The 27937-nt window shown below is 42.9% G+C and overlaps 2 protein-coding genes and 1 long non-coding RNA gene across 5 annotated transcripts in view; 2 read left to right on the forward strand and 1 right to left on the reverse strand.

Annotated features, from left to right (window-relative positions):
• Positions 1 to 20322, reverse strand: part of LOC310659078 (1-phosphatidylinositol 4,5-bisphosphate phosphodiesterase zeta-1-like) — a 42303-nt gene extending 21981 nt beyond the window's left edge. Inside the window, exons 1-5 of the mRNA XM_083402060.1 lie at positions 20135 to 20322; positions 17240 to 17361; positions 15754 to 15985; positions 3596 to 3797; positions 1364 to 1508 (exon numbers count right to left, since the gene is read on the reverse strand). Of these exons, the coding sequence (XP_083258186.1) occupies positions 1364 to 1508; positions 3596 to 3797; positions 15754 to 15985; positions 17240 to 17361; positions 20135 to 20147 (714 nt within the window). The 5' untranslated portion in view covers positions 20148 to 20322. The remainder of the gene's footprint in view (positions 1 to 1363; positions 1509 to 3595; positions 3798 to 15753; positions 15986 to 17239; positions 17362 to 20134) is intronic.
• Positions 1 to 27937, forward strand: part of LOC310659326 — a 192378-nt gene that overhangs the window by 109712 nt on the left and 54729 nt on the right. The gene's annotated exons all lie outside the window — the stretch shown is intronic.
• On the forward strand, positions 22263 to 27434 carry CAPZA3 (capping actin protein of muscle Z-line subunit alpha 3). Of its 3 annotated transcripts, none has more exons than XM_083402404.1 (2): positions 22263 to 22348; positions 26473 to 27434. In XM_083402404.1, the coding sequence occupies exons 1-2, from the start codon at positions 22322 to 22324 to the stop codon at positions 27325 to 27327; spliced, it is 882 nt and encodes a 293-aa protein (XP_083258530.1). In that variant the 5' UTR covers positions 22263 to 22321; the 3' UTR covers positions 27328 to 27434. The 3 variants fall into 3 exon arrangements, with proteins under 3 accessions (XP_083258530.1, XP_083258529.1, XP_083258531.1); XM_083402403.1 differs by having other exon boundaries at positions 22307 to 22414; XM_083402405.1 differs by lacking the exon at positions 22263 to 22348 and adding an exon at positions 22359 to 22490.

Below are 27937 nucleotides of genomic sequence, written 5' to 3' on the forward strand. Positions count from 1 at the left end.
GATGGTTCAGCAGGTTCTTCTTATCTTCTTATGTTCTTAGGAGGATTCCAAGGGCTACGTTAGGCATGACCAAGAGCTCGTCCATGCCCATCTGGGATTTGTGACTCTGTTTTCTTTTTAAATGCCTGCAGCTGCCGCATATTAAAGGTAAAGGGACCCCTGACCATTAGGTCCAGTCATGGCCGACTCTGGGGTTGCAGCGGTCATCTCGCTTTATTGGCCGAGGGAGCCGGCGTACAGCTTCCGGGTCATGTGGCCAGCATGACTAAGCCGCTTCTGGTGAACCAGAGCAGTGCACAGAAACGCCATTTAGCTTCCCGCCGGAATGGTACCTATTTATCTACTTGCACTTTGACGTGCTTTCGAACTGCTAGGTTGGCAGGAGCAGGGACCGAGCAACGGGAGCTCACCCCGTCACGGGGATTCGAACCGCCGACCTTCTGATCGGCAAGTCCTAGGCTCTGTGGTTTAACCCATAGCACCACCCACGTATTAGGAAGTGGCTTTTACAAAGAATGGAGGATTGCTGATAGCGGACAGAACATAACAGTGGAATGCTGGGCTGCTTTGCCCCTGAATTTCAAGGATGGTTTCTTGGAGAGACACTCCCCAGTTTTGGAATGTGAATTTGATCTCTGGTGGCTTTGACACTATGAAAGTGGGAATTGGCTGTGTTGAACTGGGGGCTCAATGTAATATTGCTTTAATAAATATTGGTGAACAACTTAGTTCTCTTTCACGATTGAGAAATCTTCAGATAAGCAAATAAATAAACAGCAGTCACACAAATGCTGCCAAAATTGTTACGACAAGCAGCCGTTTTCGAAACATATCAAGGTTTTCCTCACTGCACAGTTCTGTTCTGCCCACAGTAATTTTCACAAAGGAATTACAATGGTACCTTGGTTTAAGAACACCTTAGTTTATGAACAACTTGGATTAAGAACGCTGCAAACCCAGAAGTAGGTGTTTTGGTTTGTGAAATTTGCCTTGGAAGCAGAACATGTTCCACTTCCTGTTGAGTGTGTTCCATTTGTAAACTGAGTCCCCCGCTGCTATGGGAAAGCACACCTTGGTTTAAGAACGCTTTGGTTTAAGAACAGACCTCCGGATGGATTAAGTTTGTAAACCAAGGTACCACTGTGTTTTTGTATCTGTTATCCAGCCCTGCCATGTGTCCCAGGCTCACATCTAAGATCTGTTTTATGCTTTCTGTAGGTCAGCTGACAGCATCATATAAGGCTCTCATAGGTCGGCAGACTACCCACCCTCAGAGTCATCTGTTACTGCTGTAGGACAAGTAGGTACCCTACGGTGCCCTGTGAACATTTTTCAGAGCTTTTGACCAACTACCTGCACCTACCTCAAAGGCATGCTTGTGGACCACATCGATGACATTCTTGAAGGTAATTTTGCTCGTCAAGGTATGTCCATGATAAACCACAGGCTCATTATTTGGACCATCCCAACAATCAATTTCTACACAGCGGCATCCCTTCTTCAGGGAACTTTAAATTGAAAAAGAAAGGAGGAGGAGGAGGAAGAAGAAGAAGAAGAAGAAGAAGAAGAAGAAGAAGAAGAAGAAGAAGAAGACAATAAAAAGATCTGTGTCCCATTCATCAGCACTCATATTGCTTTCTGCTTTCCAAATAATGCTTGTTTAGCTATGGAGTTGCACTCCGCTAGAAGCTCAGATAGGGTAGCACACATTTTGATGATCCACAGTTTTTAAGAAAACAGATCTGCTCCAAACAGTTTGCACTCCCATAGAGATATGAAAATATTAGAGAGCCACAGTCTTATTTACAGTTCTAAATTGGCCATCACTCTGTGTATTCAGATAGAGCAGCGGTTCTCAACCTGTGGGTCCCCAGATGTTGTTGGACTACAACTCCCATCATCCCTAAGCTCTGGCCTTGCTAGCTAGGGATGATGGGAGTTGTAGTTCAACAATATCTGGGGACCCAAAGGTTGAGAAAGGCTGAGATAGAGGTATAACTCTGTCCTTTTATCTCTGTGCTGGAAGCCCCTATTTAGCTGACATTGACAATTTCAACCAATTCAATTTAACACCAAAAATAACATCGAAGGTCATGTTGTGACTGTACCTACATCTGAGTTAGAGGCTAAGATGTAACTCTTTATTTAGTCGTCATATTGATCTATCCATATCCTGCCCTTCATCCAAGGAGCTCAAAGGCAGCTTAGGGGAATCCCATTTGATCTTCACAACAGTCCTGTGAGGTAGGATTGTGACTTATCCAAAGCCACACAATAAGCAAGGATTTGAATGCAAGAATTCATTGGACAGCATGATATTCCCAAGTCCCCAAAGTCTTGAGAGAACCATATTTTGTCATTGCAAGACCCAGATGATATTTTGGGACATTTCGGATCCTGGGAGGCAATTTCAGAAGAATTATTCCTGCTTATGAAACCCACAAACTTCAGATGACACTGAATTCCAAACTCTGGCTGTGTAAAAACCTTTCCGGAGCAGGAACTGGGTGCACCATCTACCTCTTGACTGGAGGTTTCCTTGCAACTGTGAAGGGCTAACTTAATAACTGACTTGGATTGCCATTCTTAAATCTGTGGGCCCAATTCTGAGTAACCAATCCTGCTAAAGCAATGTGAGCTAAGGGAACCTACTCCTGCAAGCTGAGGTTTCCCAGCCACCCTTTCTTCCAATGAAGCGGCAAGGCAATCTTGCTGCAACACAGATGGAGGGGGAGAGAGACAAGGACCGGGCGCAATTATTGCCTGGGACAAATCACATGGTTTTGCCAATGGTGCCATAGTGATTTGCCATGATGCCACGGGTACTCATGGTAAAAAGCCATGGGATTTGTGTTTGCCAGTCACAATGCTAGCACCAAAAGGATTGGCAAATGGAGGAACAGAAAGGCCACCAGCCACAAGATTGCACACAAGATTTCCCACACGTTTGGCCATAGGGCACACTGTAGGCTCTGGATGGGACGCCAAAAGGGGTTCAAAAGAATCCCAAAGTTCAGAAAGCACTAAATCAGAACAAAAGAATAATTCTGCCATTGTCCTATACAGCTGCAAATAAAACATTTTAAGGGTGTTTTAAAAGCAATATACAATGTGACATTAGATGGCGATGGCCAGCCTTATGAAAAATGCAATGTATTTTTTTATTTTTAAGAAAAGCATTTTTGAAGCAGTTTTTATATGCATCTATATTCCACCCCTATTTCAGTTCTAGCTCAGCCACAGACTTGCTTCCAATGAAGTCATTATTGCACCAGCAGGATAATGTCTATACATGCAATGGAACTTTCCTCCTTTGTACCCCCTCAATCCCACCAACTCTCCAGGGCAGATTTGTCGGGGGAAGTAACAGACGTTCCATTGTCTGAGCAGAAATAATTCAATGAGCGCAATAATACAACCCATAGGTATTTTTCCAAGTTATTTTTTCTTCAACGGCTGCAAACATTTGTGTTTATTTTAAATATGGAGAAAGAACACCGTTAGGAAACACAACACACTTCCGCACAGTTTTGCTACTCCACACCCTACTGGCCTCACCTCTCCCCTGCCCTACCCCACAAATAAATGTACATACTTGGCGTAGCCCCACAGGTGACTTGGCCCTACAAGCTGGTCTTGTATCAGGTAGGTATTGTGTGATGATGATATAAAGTAGTCACACAATGGGAAGTTCATATCTTGGTAAACCGTCCGGTGCTTTTGTTTAAAGATGCTGCACTCTTCCGAAAGCATGTACCGTATAAAGCCTTCGAAGGTCATCTCCCTTTGGCTTCTTGCTAAAGTGGGAACATTAAAGGGGGGGGCGAGTTAAAATTAAAATTGCTCAGATACCTCCGCCGTGTTGTTGTTGTTTTAATGCTGGAATTAAACAGAGGTTGGAAATACTCACACTACGAATGTGTGCCCCTGAATTTCACCTGGTGCTTGGCTATGATGTGAAGCTGAACATGCATCATAATAAGCTGAATGCTTATTTGTGCCTTTATTTAATGACACAACAATCACCAGAAGCTAGCGCAATGTGCACAAGCCAGGAACCAGACCTTAGCCATGTTAGTTCATGTGCTTAGTCATAATAAGCTCTGCTATTGTAGCGTTCATTCTGGGGGAACCCGGTAGTTCGTCCAGAAGCACCTCAGAAGATGAGGAGATCAGTCATGGCAGATCAGCGGCTCTGCCCCATTTGAAAAACGTTTTGGTCACCTTGACTAATCTTGCACTGCTAAGCCACAGGGAAGCACTTGGTACATTTGAGCGTAGTGGTAATCACTGGATGATTTGCAGTAGATCAGCAAAGGTTTCTGGTTCCCAGTTGCTTATCAATACCAGCAGCAAAAAGAATCCTTGATTTGACTCAGGTTTAAGATTTGTATCGGTACATGCAGGTCAACGGAGAGCCTAATTTCAACACGCTGCATTTAGATGTGCAGCCGAGAGCTTTTCCTACATTAAAGAAAATAATACTAAGCATGAGGTGGTCTCCAATCAGGAACACAGCATGCAGGAAAGAGAAGTTTAGCCCTTCCCACCCGATGAAAATCTTTGGCCTGCCGATTAGTCCAGTTGTCCCAATGGGAGCTTTTTCTAACCTCTGGGGCAAGATGAGGGTCCATTTCTGTGAGGATCGCAGCTGGGAAGGCAAGAGTTAAGCCTACCCTCTCTCTCCACTCTGCAGTCTTAATTAAAATCTCCCCCTCCCCTCCTAGCACAGAGTGTTAAAATAATACTAAATGCAGATGAATTTGCACCCTGTGCACTTAACACAGCCCCACTTAACACAGCCCCAGTTAAGCCCCACGCACCCACTCAGTGTAATGGCACATGGGATTCAGTAAGCAGTTAGCTCCACCCCTTGAGCTGCCATTTTGCATGTGGCTCAGGCAGGTTCAAGTCAAAACCAGAGCAGATTCCCCAACAGAAGTCTGTTCATTCCTGTTCCAGGGTGCTTCCACACAGATTGACCGTGTGCTTAGAGATAGACCCATATGTCAAGTTCAGTTTCTTTCACTTTCTCATTCTATCAGTCTTAAGCTCAAATCTCCACATTTCCACATCAGTTTGCAATTTTATCTTAGGTTGTTTTTTGTTTTTGTTTTTTTTTAAAAAGGAAAATTCACCAGCCTTTTAATGCATATTTTTCCTAACATACACATTTGCAATTTTGCCTAACGTACGCATTTTTGCAAAGCCATTTCCCCGAACGTAACACATATTTGTATGTTATATTTTGCTAATACGTGCATTTTCATGCCCGTGTTATCCAAGTGTATGTATTATTATTATTATTATTATTATTTACACATTACATGGCTGGAAAAGTGCATTGCAAAAATCAGAAAGTGTGAATTTTGAAGGATGTTCTGGTTTGTGTGTTGTTTTGGAAAGTTTGTTATTAGGTATATTTAAATGCAAACTGAATCAAATTTATCCCACATCTCTAGATGTGACCCTACTGGTCTGACCTTGGCACCAAGAATGAACTGATAAACATGCTGCAATATGCCCCAGAATCCTCCACAAACAAGGATTAGCCAATTCTGTTTCTAATACATGAGGTGGTTCCTTGGCAAACCACTGAACATATAAAGGATTGTTGTAAAAAAGAACATATGAAAGTCACTGCTGTACTAATGCAATCCTTGAAGTCTACACCAGGTTAATACTGCTACCATGTATTTGTCATATCGCTGCTTAGAAACCGATGACACAATTTTTGTCCTATTTCCATTACAAAAATAAAAGCCTTTTCAATTGGATTTCTTATAACTAAATTGTATTAATGCTGTGTTTTCTGGTCTTTCCCCTCATCTTAAAACTTTCGCAGAAACCCAACTTCTTTGTTAATGCGCAAATGCAATATTATTTATTCATTTCTTATGCATACACTCTTAATAAGCTATTATTATCTATCCACTCTTAATAAACTATTGTTTTTTATCTATCCATTACAAATCTTCAGAATACTCACAGCTGAAACTTCTCCTCCCCATGACTCTTTCCCTAAACTCCCATTTCAGCTCAGTTTCTTTATATGTGCTACCAGTTTTCATACTTACCATTAAGTCTCTCAATACTTTTGGATATTACCTTTTCTTGGTGATTTCTTGTCTCATTCCAGTCTGGGCATTTTATTTATCTTCCTGTCTTCTCTTTGGTATGCGTAAGAACTCTTCTTTTGTCAAACGTCTCCAGCTTTATACTCTATACTTCAGGGATGGGAAACCTGTGGCCTTCCAGATGTAACCAGACTACAACTCCCATCATCCCTGATCATTGACCATCCCCGCTTTACTCCCCTGAGGCGATTAGGCACCTCCATCACTTTATTTTATAAAGAAACTAGCAGTCTTGGGCCCGGCGTTGCTCGGGAATTCTAAGAAACCAGAAAAAAATCATTGCAGTTTTGAAATCAGTGGTTAAAATCTGTGCAGTTTTGAAGGGTTCAGGGCACAATCTTGATTCAAAATTGTGTCCAGCTGTAGTCAAAATCCTGCACCTTCATCTCAAGAACCACCATGCAAACTTTGGTTAAAATCAGTGCAGTTTTGAAGGGTTCAGTCTGCCTTCAGGGTCCAAAATGGCACCCAACTGTATCCAGGCACAGATGAAAACCTCCTCCTTGACCTCAGGAACAATAATTTGGTACTGATATCTTAAGAGGTGTACAAATGCCTAGCAAACATACAAACAACTTTTTGAAATATATCGTAGATGCTTCAACTTGTATCCTTTTGCCGCATAACTCGCATGTGAAGGTGGTTATGACAGTGTTGCATCACACCCTACTAAAAATCAGGAATACAGTGGTACCTCGGGTTACATACGCTTCAGGTTACAGACTCCGCTAACCCAGAAATAGTACCTCAGGTTAAGAACTTTGCTTCAGGATGAGAACAGAAATCGTTATCCGGTGGCAAGGCGGCAGCAGGAGGCCCCATTAGCTAAAGTGGTGCTTCAGGTTAGGAACAGTTTCAGGTTAAGAACAGACCTCCAGAACGAATTAAGTTCTTAACCCAAGGTACCTAAGACATCAATATTAAACATTCTTGCTTGGAAAGAAACCCCACTGAAATCAGTGGGCCATTCTTCCATGTAACTATGATTAGGATCAGGCAGTTCACTGGTGTGTGTGTCCTTTCCTCTTTGTTGACTCCCTATATTGCAAAGCTTAATGATAAAACTACATTTTTGTAACCCAAACTGTGCTTTTCACTGTATTAAATGTGCTATTATTTTTATGATTCCCGCTCCCTCCTTTCCACCCCTGTGCCCCACACAAATTCTTTTATGATTCATGTCTATTGAAGCCGCTTTAGGCAGGGACCTGTTTATCCGACCCTTTTGTAAAGAGCTTAGTATATTTTTGGTGCTATAAAAGTAAGCAATAATAATAGCACATGTCATATGGAGCTATGAGTGTTCAGGCTATTATCCAGGGTTCCGCCCACTACACCAATTGCAATGATTTATTTAAACGATAAATATCACTCAAACACAGAGGAAAGGGAATTGCTTCTAACACTATTAGACAAATAGAAAGCAGTTAACTAGAGTCTGGGAGTCACAATCAGCTCAGGATCCAAACAGTTAGTATACAGGTATACTAGAATTTGGGGGGCATTCTGTGGGATTTTTTTTGTTTCTTTGAAGGACAAACCTACTTACTCTTACTATATATCAAGCAACAAAGAGACATGAGGGGGGTGTTCTATTCAAGAAGCCTGTTTTCTTTGTCCATGGATGCCGAAGAATTGATGCTTTTGAATTATGGTGCTGGAGGAGACTCTTGAGAGTCCCATGGACTGCAAGAAGATCAAACCTATCCATTCTGAAGGAAATCACCCCTGAGTGCTTACTGGAAGGACAGATCCTGAAGCTGAGGCTCCAATACTTTGGCCATCTCATGAGAAGAGAAGACTCCCTGGAAAAGACCCTGATGTTGGGAAAGATGGAGGGCACAAGGAGAAGGGGATGACAGAGGACGAGATGGTTGGACAGTGTTCTCGAAGCTACCAGCATGAGTTTGACCAAACTGCGGAAGGCAGCGGAAGAGAGGAGTGCCTGGCGTGCTCTGGTCCATGGGGTCACGAAGAGTCGGACACGACTAAACAACTAAACAACAACATTCAAGAAACAGCCATTGTGCTCATATAAAGGTGTTTCTGAGGGGGCACTGGGCTGTAGACCTCCTCAGAATCACTGTTCACCATAAGCACAGGAGAAAACCTAATGCTGAAATAATTATATGCAACAAACACAATGTCCGTACAAATCCAATAATGGGAGAGGGGGGAGCAGACACATATCAATGCTGGATACACTCTAGAAACTTAGGTGTCTGGTTATTGCATATATGTCAGTCAGCAGTGGGTGGACCTTGGTGTGGTCAAAGTGTTCCCTCAGAAACTGCCGTGGGCTGGCCAAATCAGGCCAATGGAAGACCCACGGGAGGGCTCCCATGGGATGTAGGAGTCTCTCCCAGGTGTGGGGCAGCCTGATAGTGAGGATCTGGTGTGGGGTTCCATCCACCTATGATCTCATCTCATCCATCTCTTCAACAAGAGCTGCAAGCCCCATCTCTCTCTGTGTCCCCCACCTGCCTCTCCATAGCTGTTGGAGCCTCTGACTGACACTTTCATAGTGCTGGGCGCACCACCCACCCCAGCACCATCAAACATTGGGAACAGCTCTGTCTTTCCAGGTGGGAATGTTTTGCCGGTCCCTGCCACCTTTCAGACAGCATAGACACCTCCCTTGTCACCCAGATCTAGGAGGTGCCAAATAAGAAGGGAACAGAGAGTTCCACCAACTAGGACTAGTGAGAGACTGCGGGAACACTTACTGAACTAAGTTGTGCCCCATTCCTACATATAGGATAACAAGGATCAGTGTCGGGTCAACATTTATAGCTTTGGGAGTTAGAGCACTTGCCTTTTTGTAGCTCTGTTTTGGGTTGACTTTGTGTATTTCCTGAGGTGCCTTAAACTAGCAATGCGCACATGTACCGCAGTAATCTAAACATCAAAGCCTTTAGAAACATAGTTGTCAACTTACAGATTTGAAAATAGGGGACTAGCAGCCTCGAAAATAAGGGATCAGCAGCCAAAATAAGGGATTTTCTGGACACAGGTATGTTCAACTTCTGAGCCCCTCCGAGCCAAAGGCAGAAAGCCCAGCCAGCAGCCAAATGAAGCCTCATCAATAAGGGACAGCAGCGGGACATGGTGCTGGGATAAGGGACTGTCCCGCCAAATAAGGGATGCTTGACAGCTATGTTTAGAAAGAATCCTCCTTCAAATCTTTGTTTTTCAGCAACTAGGGGCTGGGACAGAAACACCTTTCCACTGAGGACAATGGTCCTTTCTTCGACAGCACTCCAAGGTGGAGTCAGAGATTCACTGGAGTGGTGTTTTCCTTCCTTCAAGCAACAGAAGGACTACAGCCTACTTGATGTTGTCCTAGTGCCTGCTCAAGAAACTTCTCTTCTGTATCAGGAGATGGGGAATCTTTTTTCAGCCTGAATGCCATGTTACTTCATTTGCAACCTTTGGGGAGGCACATGACATTGTCGGGTGGGACCAGTTGGCAGAGCAAATAGACGTGACTCTTACCTTGTACAGTAGGCTATATTCCACCCATGCAAATACTAGAGGTTACTATGCATACACACACAAACATACACTTAATCCAAGCAAGCAAGAGGCATTATCACAGCTCGTAGAAACAGTCAACTAGGTAAAAATACTTGAGGAAGGTGGAGAGCAGGACCAGTCAGAGGTGTGGCCTGGGGTGGAGACAGAGTCTGAAGAGAGTCGCAAGGGCCAGAGAGTACTGTGAGGGGGCCACATGATCACTGGGCTTGAATGATCATTTCCTGGGGGATGATAATAGATTTCAATTGTATCTAGCAACTACACTGGCTCCCAGTACATTTCCGAGCACAATTCAAAGTGTTGGTGCTGACCTTTAAAACCCTAAACGGCCTCAGGCCAGTATACCTGAAGAAGCGTCTCCACCTCCATCGTTCTGCCCGCACACTGAGGTCCAGCTCCAAGGGCCTTCTGGTGGTTCCCTCGCTGCAAGAAGCAAAGTTACAGGGAACCAGACAGAGGGCCTTCTCAGTAGTGGTACCCACCCTGTGGGACACCCTCCCACCAGATGTCAAATAGAAAAATAACTACCAAACTTTTAGAAGACATCTGAAGGCAGCCCTGTTTAGGGAAGCTTTTAACGTGTAATAGGTTATGGTATTTTAGTGTTTTGTTGGAAGCCACCCAGTGTGGCTGGGGAAACCCAGCCAGATGGGTGGAGTATAAATATATTATTATTATTATTATTATTATTATTATTATTATTATTATTATTACTAAGCCTATAACCAAGGCTGAGCACATGCAATTGAAACAATTGTATATTTTTTTTCCTTCTGCATCCTTGCCTCTTCCTCCCCTTCTTCCTCTTTGCTGAATTTTAGACTGGAAGCTCATCAGGATGAGGACCTGTCCTCTTAAAGCAGTGTGCCTCCCAGATGTTTTGGACTGGGATGCCTACCAGTCGCAGCCATCATGGGGCCTGAAGCTGATGGGATCTGAAATCCAAAACACCTAGAGAGCACCAGCCAGGTTAGGTAAGGCTGTCTCATTGTCAGCACACTAATCAAACTAGATGGGGGGAAATGAATAAAAATACATTTTAGAGCACTTTGATATTTTATCACCTTTCGAACTGACAAAGCTTGAAAGCACAACTGCAGCGTACCAAAGGGTACCGAACAATAACAATTTAGATCCCTCAAGTCATCCTGTTAAAGGGTGGGGGAAAGACAGTTCAAGTTAAACTCATTAGAGTTTTTGAACATCGGAGGTCAGCAACCTATGTATTCCACAGGGCTCTTTCTCACGGTAGAGACCGTTCTAGCCTTTGGTGTGCTGCTGTTATCAAAACTGCTTTTGAGACAGAAGGAAAAATATGTGTCTTCTCAGCACAAGGCGGAAAGTAGCTACTTCCTAATCCCCAAGGTAATCATGATTCTAATCTCTGAACCTGGAGTAGCATTCACGCAAAAAACAAAACAAAAACTGCCCCAGAAAACCAAAAAAGATGATTTTCAAGTTCTGCGCAGTGTAGTAATATCACATGAATAGGGAATTTGGCACCTGGGATACTATGTAGTTCTGAAATGATCTTTTCTACTTAAAATGTTTCAAGCATACATCAAAACAAGGTTTTAAGGCCTGGGGCTGCAATCCCATGCAAATTATCTGCCCTACAGTCCAATCCTAGGTATGTGTAGTCTGAATTAAGTCACAGTGTGTTCAGTGGGTCTTCCTCCTAAGTCAATGTGCATAGGAATGCTGCAATCCAATTAGATATTATTATAGAGTAGGGGAAAGAAACCACTGGCCCTTCAGATGTTGTTGGAATTCAGCTTCCATCAACCCCCCAACTAGCACAGCCAAGAATGATAGGAGCTACAGCCCAGCAAGATTTGGAGGGACACAAGTTCCCCATGCCTGCTACAGAGAACGAATCTCTTCAGCAGCAAACCTATGTACACTCATCCAGGAGAAAGTTCCATTAAATAAGACCTACACTAATGCGTCCAGTTCTGGGTACCACAGTTTAAGAAGGATATCTGAAGGAGCGTCTCCACCTCCATCGTTCTGCCTGGACACTGAGGTCCAGCTCCGAGGGCCTTCTGGCGGTTCCCTCACTGTGAGAGGCCAAGTTACAGGGAACCAGGCAGAGGGCCTTCTCGGTAGTGGTGCCCGCCCTGTGGAACGCCCTCCCATCAGATGTCAAAGCAATAAACAACTACCTGACATTCAGAAGACATCTGAAGGCAGCCCTGTTCAGGGAAGTTTTTAATGTGTGACATTTTAGTGTATTTTTCATCTTTGTGGGAAGCCGCCCAGAGTGGCTGGGGAAACCCAGCCAGATGGGCGGGGTACAAATAATAAATTATTATTATTATATTGACTAGTTGGAACATGTGCAGAGGCTTCAAATATCCCTCCATGATCATGTTGCTAGTAGTACTGAATAGTTTCAAGGGGGGACATTACTGGATGACTGTGGAGTTGTGTGTATGTTACACCACAAAGGATTTATAGAATGTTACTGGTGTTGATATAAAAAAAGAGAAACCTAGAAAAATGCATTTCCTGTCTTTAAAATGAGTTGAAGAACAGAAGAAATCTCCTCTAATATAGCTGTTACCAGTTTAGCAACTCAGGTAAGCAATATTCAGTGCAATATCTGTTTGTGCTGTTTTGCAAAAACAAACTCACCCACTATTCCTCAAAGTGCTGTAAATGCACATATGCCATCCCAATTAATGAGGTCTTCAACAACGAAGAGGTAAGAAATTCAGAGCGTTAAAAATGTGTTTATTTGTGGGCAGTGTTGCTTTTTGAAAATCACACGATAAAGTTATGCTGTAACTAGAACACTATAAACTAATATTGTAAAAGCTGAGAATTGTAACAGAGAAATTGTTTAATGCACTCATTATACAAGGCAAGACATCAAATGTATTTCATACAAGATTAGTAGACTATTTAGCTAAATCCCATCAACCAACATTTAGCTGTTTTGTGCTTTTGTTTCCAGTGTTTTATCAAGTTGCATTTGTTACAATCTAAACAGATTCTAAAAGGTAAAATTATCAGTCAGCAGGCTAATGTAGGAAGAACAGTCCAAATAAGGTTATCTTCATCATTTATCATTAACTGAAACAACACATGCATGATCTCACTTAGTATCTGAACGGAACATTTACTCACATGATGCATACAAATTAGTCCTGGTTTATTCAAATTATAAACAACTTATCTATTTTAAGACTATCCAAAGAATATAAGAATAATGCAGAAAGAACTACAAACAATAATAAAGCAGAAGCAATACAATTATTCACATAGTCTAAGAAAATAGGAGAATGCTTAGACTGTTGTACAAATTGATCTCGTGTTATACAAACGGCAATAATCTTTTGCTTATGTTTCAATAAAGAAATATAAATGTACATTTTTTTCCTTGTTGTTTTTTTAGGTTGCGCTTTTCTTTCTTCCAGAAAGCAACAATGAAGAATGTGATAAATCGCCACCATAATCTGATGAATTAACACCATCTGCGTTCATACAAACATGCATAAGAAAATACAGTAGGTGCAGTTTTGAAGGCTTTACACTTAATTGCCACACTCAGAGAAACAACACCACAGCAGAAGACTCCATGCCTGTTAGCCAGGTGGGGGGCGGGGAGCTGGATTTCCCTAAAATTCCTCAGCCCTCCCTATTTATCTATTTATTTCTTTATTTATTTAATTATACAGGAACGTTTCTGCTTTTTTTCTTACAGGTACAGGCACTATTATTTCGGGGGTGCTGCTGCAGTGAAATCCGCTTACCACAAAAAATCATGTTACGAGATCCAGGAGGGAGACTTTTTAAAAGGAGGAAAAGAAGCTTGACAGGTCAATTTGTTCTGAGGTATGTAAATTCACCAACCGCAAACTCAGAAGGTAGGCGGAATTTTCCAATCTGACAAATGAGGTTAAAGGTGCCACCACATTGCCTCTAAATAGGAGTTGCTGTTCTCTCCCCGCTCTCTGGCTAGTATATCCAATCAAGAGCAAAGGCTAAAGCAGGGAGGTGGGATTCAGGTGTCTCTGCTTGCTAGGCCAAAAAGGAGTCAATTAATGGAAGCTGCAGGATTAAAGGGGTTGCATGCTAAGCAAATGGTCTCTTGGTTGGTTGGTTGGTTGGTTGGTTGGTTGGTTGGTTGACATGCTCTGCTGAGAGGTGTGGTGAAATTAAGTTATGCTTTCCCTTGATTGAGGAAAATACAAATCCCCTGGTCTAAACCACTGAGCCTCTTGGGCTTGCCAATCAGAAGGTCGGCGGTTTGAATCCCTGCGACAGGGTGAGCTCCTGTCGCTCTGTCCCAGCTTGTGCTAACCTAGCAGTTTGAAAGGACACCAGTGCAAGTAGATAAATAGGTACCACTGCGGCAGGAAGGTAAACAGTGTTTCTGTACACTCTGGTTTCTGTCATGGTGTTCCATTGCGCCAGATGCATGCTGGCCACATGACCTGGAAAACTGTCTGTGGACAAATGTTGGCTCCCTTGGCCTGAAAGCGAGATGAACGCTGCAACCCCATAGTCAACTTTGACTGGACTTAATCGTCCAGGGGTCCTTTACCTAATCTCATCGTGACCTCAAAGCAGGCATTTGTAAGCTGCTTTGCTGGAAATTAATCTGAAACAGCAAGTCCTGTTACAGGTAACATGGTGGCACCTTTGCCATAGCACTCGTGAATTAGAAAGTATATTCAAGGAGAGAGGCTAGTTAGCTATTACATTTATATCCCAGATGTTCTCCAAGGAGCTCAAGGTGGTAAGCATAGTTTTCACCTGCCTCATTTCATCGCACAACAACCCTGTGAGGTAGGTTATGCTGAGAGGCAAGAACTGGCCAAAGGCTACACACAGTGAGCTTCATGCCCACGTAAGGATTTGAACCATGGTCTCTTGGGTCTTAGCCCAACACTCTAACAGCTACAGTACACTGGTTAATTATAGCTATAGCTTACAAGAGTTTGTCCCAGCCTGGAAATGAGGACAATTTGAATCCACTATGTAAAATATTAAAACATCACTTGGACAACTGTAAAAAGCTAGAAAACTTAAAATTGGAACCTGAGTCGGCAAAATTCCTTATTAAAGAACGACCATCATTAGCACAGTTTGCAGATGGGCTCAAAAATTATGGGCCTGAATTTCTCAGAGCTGGCCTTTTGGATGAAGCAGCACCAATAATTTCAAGCAGAACTGCAATGCATCTCATTAACATCAGTTTTTGGGTCGGCAGCAATTGTTAATGTTACAGTGAACATAAAGCCGATCTTGTTCTTTAGGCTTATAACATGGACACTACTAAAGCATTGCTTTTGGATGAACCTGTTCTACCTTTGCAGCTTCGAAGACAAGAAAACTTTTGTTATATACTATAAGAACACTCCCATTGTAGCTTACTCCTAATAGTAATGGGTTGTTGTTCTTGAATTATTATTATTTTTTACCTTTTTTTGCGAAGTGGTGGCAAGAAAAGCAACAATTGTTGTTTGCTTAGGAATTTTTTTTAATGTAAGTAAGTTGCAATGTAAGTAATGTAAGTAAGTAATGTAAGTAAGCTGCAAAAATCAGGGTTAAATAAAAATAGTTTTTAGTTTGATTGTGAAAAGGCCTGCAGACCAGATAAACTGCCCAACCTCTACTTTTCTGATGTCCTCACCAAAACTTTTAGGCTGGCTAAGGGCCTGGGAAACTCCGTTCTCGTGGAATCCTGAATGATGCAATAAGCATGGGTAGCACTTATGATTGGATGTGGAGGGCAAGCCTCGTCCACCACTGCTCCCCCTTTCTCCACCAAAAGATAGTGGCTGCAGAAATAGATGTCAGCCCTGGTCTTCATTAGATGTGCTCATAAAAGTGCATGACTCACAATCTCAGGCCAGCTATCATTGGAGCTGGCTGAATGTCCAAGGCCGACAATAAATTTAGAAAACTGACGAGCTTTCTGCATAAAAACATTTTCTCTTTGGAAAATAAAGGCTACATTGCAACTGTCTACATACTCATTATTACTCATATGTTCAATATCATTATCAACACACTAAAAGCTATGATTCCAAACTAATTAAACTGTAACATTAAAACTTTAGTGTACCTTCGTCAATGGGTTCAAACTTATTAATGAGTGACACAGCTCTTGCTTCATTAACATCAAGTTCAAACTGTTCCTTTCTAAGAAAGTCACACAGATTTGATACTGTTAGAACTTTTTTGTTTGGCGAGTAGCTGCTGAAGAGTTCGTGAAGTTCCGGTCGGTGCAGAAGCGTTCGATAAATTGCCCTAAAATCTTCCATGGTAATAAGTCCAGACTTCTGTTTGTCATTTTTCTATGTTAAAAAAAAGAAGAGTTGGCAATAAATATAAATAAAGCACTATGTGGCAGTATTCACACCAAAACGATGAGCACTTTGACATAGTTCGAAGCTTTTCTAAGAAACACTCACTAATAATAATAATAATAATAATAAATTTTATTTATATCCCGCCCTCCCCAGCTGAAGTCGGGCTCAGGGCGGCTAACAACAATAAAATAGTACAACATTCTAAAATCATTTCATTATAAAATTAATTCACTCGAGTCAGTCTGGTAACATCTGTCTCACCTGTTGAACCTCGTACAGTTACATGAGAAGGCAGGTGTACAGTCAGGGCAAGCCAGTAGGGGAGTGAAGTAAAAAGGGAATGGGCATTGTTAGGTAATTATTATTATTATTATTATTATTATTACCTAACAATGTCCATTCCCTTTTATTATTTATTTATTTATTTATTTATTTATTTATTTATACCCTGCCCTCCCTGGCCAGAGCCGGGCTCAGGGCAGCTAACACCAGTAAAATTACAATAAAAACATAATGGGGGGGGGGGAGAAAAGAAAGAAAAAAACCCAATTTAAATTATGGGTTAAAATACAATTTAAAATGCAGCCTCATTTTAATAGTAGCCCATAGATCAAAACCATAAGGGGAGGGAAACATAAGGGTCAGACTGAGTCCAAACCAAAGGCTTAATCAGAATAATTAAAGGGGAGAGAGAGGAGCCCAGCCAATTCATCCACTTCAAACTCATGTTATAGGGCTCATCATCCGATCAAGCCTCTCTCCTCTCAGCTCTCCACCTTCCTCTCACAGCCATTGGAATGTAAGACTCCACTGGAATATAAGAACAGCCATAATCAGAAGGGAAACAGTATTGAGTGTGTTTTTTAAGCTTCCAAACATCTGTTTAAGGGCACTAGAAGGCAAGTGTACAGAAGAATCAAACCTCTCATGTAACTATACGAGGTTCAACAGGTGAGACAGATGTTACCAACCCATCCCAAATGATCAATAATTGGTTTCTGAAAAGGAAACACTACCCAAGAAAGAAAGAAAAACCAAGGGCGCTTGCTCATGGGTGAAAAGATAGGTCCTTAATTACACAGTAATAACACAACTTGCCTAGAAGCAATACATTTTCTGCTCTTATAAAGAACTTTAGTCTGGAAGTCCTGTTGGCATGTAGTAAGTTTACTTAGACAGCTTTGGTCCACTGACCACCGATACTACTATATATTCTTAATACAAACATGATTTTCTCACCTTAAACACCTTTTTCACATGAACGTAGTCGTAACTGACATCAAACTTATTTAGCAGTTTCAAGGTCTTATCTAGATTGATCTTGCCATCTCTAAACTCATCAAAGATGAGGTCCATGAACCATGTAGAGAAAAGCAAATTAAGGAATTTTCCAGATAATTTTGGCATTCTCTCTTTTTTTCCAGTTCAAAAAAAAGTGACTGATGTTGGCAAGGAGCCACTATACGCTTTTTTCCCCCTTCTTTTTTTTTTTTTTTTTTTTTGCAAATGGCCCAGTCCATTTCCCACTTGTGAAGCAGGAGCTGGGGGCAGAATTAATTAGATCCAAGTATTTTATTTAAACATTGTTGTGGATCAGGTTCTAAAGATGTCTGTGGAATAGCAGCGTTCCAGGCAAAGGATCCCTGCAAGAGGAAATTGTTCCTTTCATGGGAGAGGTGACAAATTCTCCCCTTCTATAAACATAGTGTGGCATGTGCATTGAAACAGGGAACCTTTCCGTAGACTAGAAACAACACATTTCTGTACAAGTAGATGAGACTTCAGTGTATGAAAGAAGAGAACTCTACACCAGAAAGCTGGCAATAAGAGAAAGCTGGCGAAGGAGGGGAGGTCATTTTGGAGAGTCACTTCGCTTTGTGGCTGGCATTGTCCCCCGAAAGGGAACTGGGCTCAAGTGCTTACTGTGTACTTGCATCTGGGCATCTTAGTAATGTAACTGAGGATAAGAAACTCTCAGCTTTGGTTCTCCCTTTGTTTAAAGAAAACGTGGGAGGAAGATGTTTGTGAGTCACTTACCTGCATGTGATTGGAAATTTATAAAGAGATTGGGTTATTTACCTACCCTTCACCCTAAAGTCGTAGGTGGCTTCTTCTTATTATTGTTATTGTTATTACTCCACCTTATTCCCATTCTAGGACTCAAGGTGGCTTAATTCAAATGCCAAGTTAAAAAATGGTATAAATCAATTTACCATATTTTTCGCTCTATAAGATGCACAAGACCACAAGACGTACCTAGTTTTTGGAGGAGGAAAACAAGAAAAAAAAATATTCTGAATCTCAGAAGCCAAAACAGTAAGAGGGATCTCTGCACAGTGAAAGCAGCAATCCCTCTTGCTGTTCTGGCTTCTGGGATAGCTGCCCAGCCTGCATTCGCTCCATAAGACGCATACACATTTCCCCTTACTTTTTAGGAGGGAAAAAGTGAGTCTTAAAGAGCAAAAAATATGGTACATTTTACAATCACAGAAAAAACGTGGATCCTAAAAATTTACCAAGTTAAAGGGAACTGCTACTAGGATTCCACTGCATGCTTGTGGAATCTCTCCCACTGGAGATTTCCTCCTTTGGGTACCCGTCATAGTCGTCAACATTAATATACTATATTATCATTCTGCTGACCAGGCAACTTATTAAATGCCATGTGTGGGAGGAGGTAGCTGGTGACAGGTTAAGTTCTGGGGAAGGGGCACATTATCTGTTTGAAGGAAGCAGGGAGTGGGCTTTACTGAGGAAGCAGGGAGCAGCATCCCTCAGGCAGGCACCCCCAAACTTGGCCCTCCTGATGTTTTGGGACTACAATTCCCATCCTCCCTGGCCACTGGTCCTGTTAGCTAGGGATGATGGGAGTTGTAGTCCCAAAACATCTGGAGGGCCGAATTTGGGGGTGCTTGCCTCAAGGTCTCATGGCAGAGGTGTATGGACAGCTAATCCTACTTGTGTTCTCCCATAAATTGTTCATTTATGCTTGTTCTTTTTTAAAGGGAAAAAAATGCACATGTTTCCCAGGTGCTCCAAGAGAGATTAGCTGGGAAGCAGGGTGCAAAGCTCATGATGATCTACAGTAAGCCTGCAACTTACCCCCGGGGATCGCGCCAAAAGCCAAAATCATGTCTCGTCAAAGACATGCTGGGTGCAATGGCGGGTGGCATCACCAAAGTCTTTTAAAAAAATTTAAAAAATTCTACTCCGCACCTAAAGCTGAACGCACCCAAGTTGAATGTGCATAAAGTTGCTGCATCAATAGGAGTATAGCATCTATATCAAGGGAAGTAATAGTGCCACTGTATTCTGCTCTGGTCAGACCTCACCTGGAGTACTGTGTCCAGTTCTGGGCACCACAGTTCAAGAAGGACACTGACAAACTGGAACCTGTCCAGAGGAGGGCAACCAAAATGGTCAAAGGCCTGGAAACGATGCCTATGAGGAACGGCTAAGGGAGCTGGGCATGTTTAGCCTGGAGAAGAGGAGGTTAAGGGGTGATATGATAGCCATGTTCAAATATATAAAAGGATGTCACATAGAGGAGGGAGAAAGGTTGTTTTCTGCTGCTCCAGAGAAGCGGACACGGAGCAATGGATCCAAACTACAAGAAAGAAGATTCCACCTAAACATTAGGAAGAACTTCCTGACAGTAAGAGCTGTTCGACAGTGGAATTTGCTGCCAAGGAGTGTGGTGGAGTCTCCTTCTTTGGAGGTCTTTAAGCAGAGGCTTGACAACCATATGTCAGGAGTGCTCTGATGGTGTTTCCTACTTGGCAGGGGGTTGGACTCGATGGCCCCGGTGGTCTCTTCCAACTCTATGATTCTATGATTCTATGAATTTATTCTCTGTTTAAGTCTGGGGAGCAGGGTGCCAACTTGAGTAAAATATTGGGGGGAGGGGTAAACCCTAGCCTGCATAGTTGACCACATGAAGCAGCAGATGCACACTATTTGAATAATGCTCCGTCAAAGATTGGGGGGGGGGGCTGTCAAAGGAACCTCAGATCCTAGGAGTTGGTTCCTATGCTGGGGGGCGTCTGCTGAGGACCCCAAGGAGAACCTCTTCCCTCATCTCTCCATGGGGGCTTCTCGCCCCCTGATTCCACGACGGGCCCCGGAAGGAAGGATATTTATTCTCCATGGTGCTGCTGGTGGTGGTCCTAGCTCCTCCGCCTACTCTTCGCGCCTGTTCCTTACTGCGATGGTCTCAGCAGCTCCCAGCGCGGCATAGCCCGCCTACCCGCCCGCCCGAAGGTCTTCCAGGCTCCTGCCCGGAGGCGCGACCGCCCTCGCCGGTGTCCGCGAGGCGATGGAGGCGCGGGGGCGGACGCGGTGCCTCCCCACGGGCGCGCAGCTGGGGAGCTCCCTGACGTCACACAATGGGCCGCGTCACACTCGGCTCCCGACGTTACCGACGTCATAACAGCGCAGGCAGTTGCCAACGAACCGCGCCTTGCATTTTCTTTCTCTGCCCCGTTTGGCCCTTTCCGGACCCCCCCCCCCTAGCGCACATACAAACAAAAGTGTCAGTCTCCTCCTCAGGGAGCAACTGAAAAGCAAGCCAGAAAACAGACAAACACGTTGTATACAGTTTTCTCGTATACCATTCGCGCTTTGCCAAGCTGGAGCTTACAATGCATTGCATGGAGGGGGGTGTCTGAGCACATGCAGAGTGCCTTTCCTTCAGATGCTTTGATTTTTGCATCTTTGTTGCATTTTGATATTTTGTCTCCAGTACCCGTTTCGCTTCTCTCTCCTTTCACTAGCCCTTTATTGCCATATCTTGTGTGTGTGTGTTTTGTTGTTGCTTTTTTGAGGGGGCAGGCAGCAAAAAAGGTATGGAAATAAATATTAATCATAACCAATTCTTGCATACAACCTGGTGATGCCCACAGGCTTGGGCACAGGAGACCAGCTTGCAGTCCCAAAGCACAGGATGTGATGTGAGCTAACCTAGATATGATCTCATATTTTTAGCACGTTTTGAAAAGATTCCACTTCTCTTCTTCCCTTCACCCCATTTTATCGTCACAAGAAACCTTCAATGCCTGTTAGGCTGAGAAGTGGCCTCTTGTGCATGGTCACCTAGCGAGCGTTGCAGCTGAGTGGAGGATTTGAAACCAGGTTTCCCTCCAACAAGTGCTAACATAGACCACTTACATAAACCATACTGGCGCTCAAATATTTATGCCTACAAGTCAGTCTTCTCTCAGTCCCTTCTCCAAGTAGGGCATAATTTCATAAATCTGTACTATGTCTCACCACAAGTCTTTTTTTCTTCTTCAAGCTGAAAAGTTCCATGTTTGTTAGATTTTTCCTCTATGAAAAATTCTATGACAATATCATTTTTTGGTACGCTGTCTGCAGATAATGTTTTTCTGGCGTTTTTTAATGCGGCTATTTATTTGCCTAGTTGTTTAATTTGTTGAGACATTTATAAACTAGTATGATTCTGATTTACCATGGAAATACCATGGAAATTTACTATGGTATTCATTTTGTTTTGTTTTTTAAGAAAATTTTTATTGGGTTTTACAAAAAACACAGAACAACAGCAAACAAAAAAAAAAAAGGAATGCCCCGATTCCTTTACAATTTTGGCCACCCTTCTAACATAGTTTGCAAAAGCAGGATTTCGTAAGCACTTTGATACCTGTGAAATAGGCAGCAAGTCACATGAATTGCTAATCCTGCCAGATAAACTGTAAGAACACTGTATTCACCAGACGCAAATTAAATGGTTTTAGCCAGGATTAAAAGCTCTTGATAATAATAATCATCATTATTATTTGAATACACCAATTGCTTTGCTACCTTTATTGCATTTGTCCTCACAACAGCCCAAGCATTTTACAGATCAGACTATAAAGAAGTTTGCTCAAGACACTAAGGTGTCCATGGAGGAACAGGATTTAAACTTGGCGCTAAGAAAAATACTCCATCTACTTTTCTGTGCAAACTTTGTTGCCCTCCTGCCTCAGAGACACAGAATTCCAGGGACCCTTAAGAAACTACAGTTCCCAAGGTTTCTCCATGGCTGTTAAGTCAGGCACAGGCAAACTTGGCCCTCCAGATGTTTTGGGACTACAACTCCCATCATCCCTAGCTAACAGGACCAGTGGTCAGGGATGATGGGAGTTGTAGTCCCAAAAACATCTGGAGGGCCAAGTTTGCCTATGCCTGGTTAAAGTGATATAAAACACAGTGCTGTAGACTATGTAAACTAGCTGCTTCCCCCTGTGACCTCTATGTTGCTGACATCACAATAGAGATGGCCAGATTTTGACTTTCGGAGCAGGAGCAGGTGATAGTTGCATGGAAGACCCAGGCCAGGACAAAAACGTAATACTTGTGAACTCCACCTTCTCCCAGAATTTAGTCTGTTACCTGACCGCAATTGTCAGTATGGTACTAATATTACTCCCAATCTTTGGATACAGGGGGCAGGCAGAAAATAAGACTATGGTCCAAAAGTCAACCATCGGTCAGTTTCCAGGGCTGGTTTTTCCATTTGCTGAACTGCTTGGATTCTTTTGAGAAATGTTGTGCTAAGCAGAACCAAGTGAGACATGCAATGTAAAGTTGTGAAGTGCAGTGCTCCTGTTCAGTATTCCAGCCAGCCATGACTTCTTTTGGGGTATTCCATTTCTTTCCCTCCCTGCTGCAGTTTCCATTTCTCTCTTTCAACCAAGAGTCAGCCTTCTGTGGCGACTGAATATAGTCGATCCTTTTTGTTTGTTTTGCTGTTGAAGTTTTAGGGAGTTGCCTCCTTAGGATATTTCCCCCTAAATATATATTTTCCCCACATCTGAAAAACTTGGGATTCCCCTAAAGATGCTGATACCTCCCTGTTGTTTTTCAGTAACCTCTTTTTAGTTACATACCTGTCATAAGTTAGCACCCAAGTTTGCTGTTCATTATTTATTATTATTATTTATTACATTTATACAGTGGTATCTCGGGTTAAGTACTTAATTCATTTCGGAGGTCCGTTCTTAACCTGAAACTGTTCTTAACCTGAAGCACCACTTTAGCTAATGGGGCCTTCTGCTGCTGCTGTGCCGCCGGAGCACAATTTCTGTTCTCATCCTGAAGCAAAGTTCTTAACCCAAGGTACTATTTCTGGGTTAGCGAAGTCTGTAACCTGAAGCGTATGTAACCTGAAGTGTATGTAACCCGAGGTACCACTGTATACCACCTTTTCCTCCAAGGGGCTCAGGGTAGTGTACATGGTTTAGATGTACTTCACAACAAAAGTACATACTCTGGGCATCTTAACAATTAAGGTATAATCTCTGTTAAATGATCCTGAGCATGTAGGTAAATTTAAAACACATCGGGGAACGCTTGCTTAATAGTTGTTCGCTGAGCAAACTTCTTTTGAACTTGAGTGCTGCAGAGGACCATTATAGGAACAGCCTGGGGCAGATGCCTCTGAATGGTTTGTTAATCCAATTTCTATATAAGTGGGAGTACTTTTGTAAGAGGTAACAAACATTGACCAGTTTCCGGCCCAATCCTATGATCCAGGGGTGTGAAACCTGTGATCTTCAGGTGCTACTGGACTGCAACTCCCATCATCCCTGACAATTGTCTGTGCTGGCTTGGACTGATGGAGTTGGAATCCAAAAACATCTGAAGGCCACAGGTTCCAGCTATACATGTTTACGCAGGAAAAGAAGTTCCACTGAGTTCAATGTTAGGTGTACATAGCATTGTGATCTATAGTGTCCACTCTGAATTCAGATGGTCAGTAGATCTGGATAACCTACATTCAGCCATTGTAGTTCCAATTTCACTGTCAAGTTGAATGATCTGTCAAATTATACTTCACGGCACTGTACAACAGTGAAAACTCCATAAGCAACCTGTTACAGTAAAGGTAAAGGGACTCCTGACCATTAGGTCCAGTCGTGGCCGACTCTGGGGTTGCGGCGCTCATCTCGCTTTATTGGCCGAGGGAGCCAGCGTACAGCTTCCGGGTCATGTGGCCAGCATGACTAAGCCGCTTCTGGCGAACCAGAGCAGCACACGGAAACGCCGTTTACCTTCCCGCTGGAGCGGTACCTATTTATCTACTTGCACTTTGACGTGCTTTCGAACTGCTAGGTTGGCAGGAGCAGGGACTGAGCAATGGGAGCTCACCCCATCACAGGGATTCGAACCACCAACCTTCTGATTGATAGCAATCAATCTGTTTTGTGTTTTGTGTTGTGTAGGCTCCTATGATGTAAGAAATGGGCCCCGCCTGCTAGCCTGCTCCCTAAAATATCACTGGTTTGCTCATTTCTAACAGTGAAAAATTGTTGTTGACAAAGGACAACTGGACACATAAAGAGCCCAATTACCTTCAGTAGCTTAGGGCCTCACCAAACCTAAATCCGGCCCTGGGAGCAACTTTGGTCTTTCCAGTAGGCGTTTCCTTTTGTGTTGGTCCCTGATGGGACATGCGCACAAATAACTGCACACACACCTTGGGAGAGGGAACAACCCTCTCAGGAAGTGTGCAAAAGCACACAGTCATACAATTGTAAATTTTCACCACTCACTTTTGTAGTTTTCTGGTTTTGTGCAAATATGAGATAATTTTAAAAATCTATTCAAGCTTTACTAGGGAGTGCACTGAGCCCAACTGTATAAGGATTGAAAGCCACTGTCAATTCTCAGCATGCACTTTTCAGATGTTGTTGTTGTTTAGTCGTTCAGTCGTGTCCGACTCTTCGTGACCCCCTGGACCAGAGCACGCCAGGCACTCCTGTCTTCCACTGCCACCCGCAGTTTGGTCAGGTTCATGTTTGTAACTTCGAGAACACTGTCTAACCATCTCATCCTCTGTCGTCCCCTTCTCCTTGTGCCCTCCATCTTTCCCAACATCAGGGTCTTTTCCAGTGAGTCTTCTCTTCTCATGAGGTGGCCAAAGTATTGGAGCCTCAGCTTCACGATCTGTCCTTCCAGTGAGCACTCAGGGCTGATTTCCTTAAGAATGGATGCGTTTGATCTTCTTGCAGTCCATGGGACTCTCAAGAGTCTCCTCCAGCACCATAATTCAAAAGCGTCAATTCTTCGGCGATCAGCCTTCTTTATGGTCCAGCTTTTCAGATAGCTCTGCAATATCTAGTACAGAAATTTGTTATGTGGTTTGCTTGTGTAGTTTTCTAGTTTTGTGCAAATGTGAGGGATCAAAACAAATATATTCAGGAGCACACTGGAAACCGTTATGAGCACAGGTCGAAAAGAAAAGAGAGCACTAAGGAAGTAGCAGACATGGAAAAGGGATTAGCAGAAAGAGATCATTGATCCACACACCCCAAAACACCTAAAACAAATATCTGCAAGCATGAGTGGAGCACCTTGGAACCTAATTCCCCCCAAATTATTGGATTATACCCATATGCATTAACCCAAATATACAAAGGGAAAGCATAAGATCTGTGGTGTGGGCAAGTCCCCAGAGTGTAATCGCTGATAAGCCCATATATATATGGCAGGCCAAAGATGAGATGGAGTAGAATGAAATGGCTCACTTAAAACAGAACATTAATGCCACTGAAGCACCAAAGAGACAGCAGCATTTGTGCCCAGTAACTTGTAGTTAGTAGACTGTTGGGATGTGATTGCAATTGGCATCAGACATAGTAGATGGGAACTGCCTTGTATTACTTGAGTAAGATATCCTTAGGAACAGGGTGGCAAGTTCAAAAACCCTATTCAATCTTGCAGCCAAATATTCTCCAATGTGAGTAGAAAGCAATGACTGTTTAATATATTTCATGGTTTGTATGTTTTGTATGAATGTGTATGAATTGTTTGTATGAATCTACTGCTAAAGTATTAAAAAGATAATGAAATAACTAATAGATATACAGTGGTACCTCAGGTTAAGAACAGTTTCAGGTTAAGAACAGACGTCCAGAACCAATTAAGTTCTTAACCCGAGGTACCACTGTATACCTGTTAGTTATTTCATTACTTTTTAATACTTTAGCAGTAGATTCCAATCTTCTAGATCAGGCATAGGCAAACTCGGCCCTCCAGATGTTTTAGGACTACAACTCCCATCATCCCTAGCTAACAAGACCAGTGGTCAGGGATGATGGGAATTGTAGTCCCAAAACATCTGGAGGGCTGAGTTTGCCTATGCCTGTTCTAGATCTTTTCATTATCATATTTGTTGTGTTCAGAACAAATTGCTCTGATTTTCACAGCGACTATTTTAGGCTGAAAATTCTGTATTAAACCAAAGCCCTCAGCTGGTTCTTGTTTGTGTTTAGATAAAGCTTTGAAGATGAAGATTAGAAAAAGCTCAGGAGCGCAAATGTTTGGTACTATTTTGCCAATGATATTAAGCCAACATTTTAGTGCTGATTTTTTTTTTTTTTTTGAAGCGCAAACAATATTTTTCTTTAGACATTTAAAAGAGCTGGTGTTTATTCTCCCCTCCCTCTCCTCTCATTTTGATTGCATAGGTAGCTTTATCACTCCAAAGGCAAACCGTGATGTCTAATGAATGTGAATTATCTGAGGAGGAGAAAACAAATGTCATCTGCAGCTTGCTTCAACAGGCTCCCCCAGGCGAGTACAGGAATGTTTTTGAAGACCTCCGCATTCTGGCTCACGACGATCATCTCATGAGGTACGAGGCCGCTCAGGTGTGTGCCAATCACACCAGGAAAAACTTCACAGCTGTGCGTGTAAAAGGGGAGAATGCTCTCGTGACTCGCTACAACGATCTTGGAGGAAACCGCTTCTTTGATCCGCAGATCAAACTTTCCTTCAGGTTTGATCACCTGACTAAAAGAGTTGATAAAGTTTTGCTTTATCACAGCGTCAGGAAAGATCGTGCAGAGTTATGGAGGGAAACACTCAACATCATTTTGGAGTCCTACATGAGGAGACACTTCCTTTCAGGAGACTGCCGTGTCTACAAAAAAATGATCGGGAGCAACCCCTTCTTCGTGGTCTGCCTTGAAGGCCATCGGCACGACGATATCTGCAATGCCGTTTGGAAATCGGAGTGGACTATCGCTTTTGCACCCCCAACAGCACAGGTCGCAGGGAAAATTGATCTGCAGGCGCACTATTTCAAGAAAGCTAACCTCCACTGGACAGCAAGCAAAGATGTTAGAGAGTCCATATACATAACTGGCCGTGTCCAGTTTGCTATAGAGTTTGTGAAATTAGTTGAAGCCGAAGAGAGCAAATTCCAGACTGATTTGGTGGAGAGGCTCCAGAAGTTGTCGGATAAAATATGGAGAGCACTGCGCAGACCGCTCCCAGTCACTCGTACTGTCATCAACTGGGATAAACTGCTGACTAGTTAGAGGAGAGAGGTGAAGGCATCCTGAAGTGATGTCCCATTATGCTTGCCGAAGTGTCTTGTGTGAATGAAATATTGGCCAAATAAAACAACAATCGCTGAGTACATTCACATTGATTCCCTTGATTTATTGCCTGATAGTTCATGGGAATGTAGAGTCCTTTGGCAGAATGAATAGTACGCAGGTCAGTAGTGTCTCGCCAGGAGTTATTTCATTTCATTCCTCATATGCTGGGCAAAATACCAGCATCCGTTGCAAAATAAGGTTTTGTCCTTTAATATGAAAAGGAAGATGAAGAGTAGAACGACGAAACAGAGAGAAGCCCTATACTGCATATGTACGTCTCAAAATATTATTTCATAGAATCATAGAATCATAGAGTTGGAAGAGACCACAAGGGCCATCGAGTCCAACCCCCTGCCAAGCAGGAAACACCATCAGAGCACTCCTGATATATGGTTGTCAAGCCTCTGCTTAAAGACCTCCAAAGAAGGAGACTCCACCACACTCCTTGGCAGCAAATTCCACTGTCAAACAGCTCTTACTGTCAGGAAGTTCTTCCTAATGTTTAGGTGGAATCTTCTTTCTTGTAGTTTGGATCCATTGCTCCGTG

Source organism: Podarcis tiliguerta (assembly GCF_965153285.1).
Source record: "Podarcis tiliguerta genome assembly, chromosome: 10".
Taxonomy (NCBI): domain Eukaryota; kingdom Metazoa; phylum Chordata; class Lepidosauria; order Squamata; family Lacertidae; genus Podarcis; species Podarcis tiliguerta.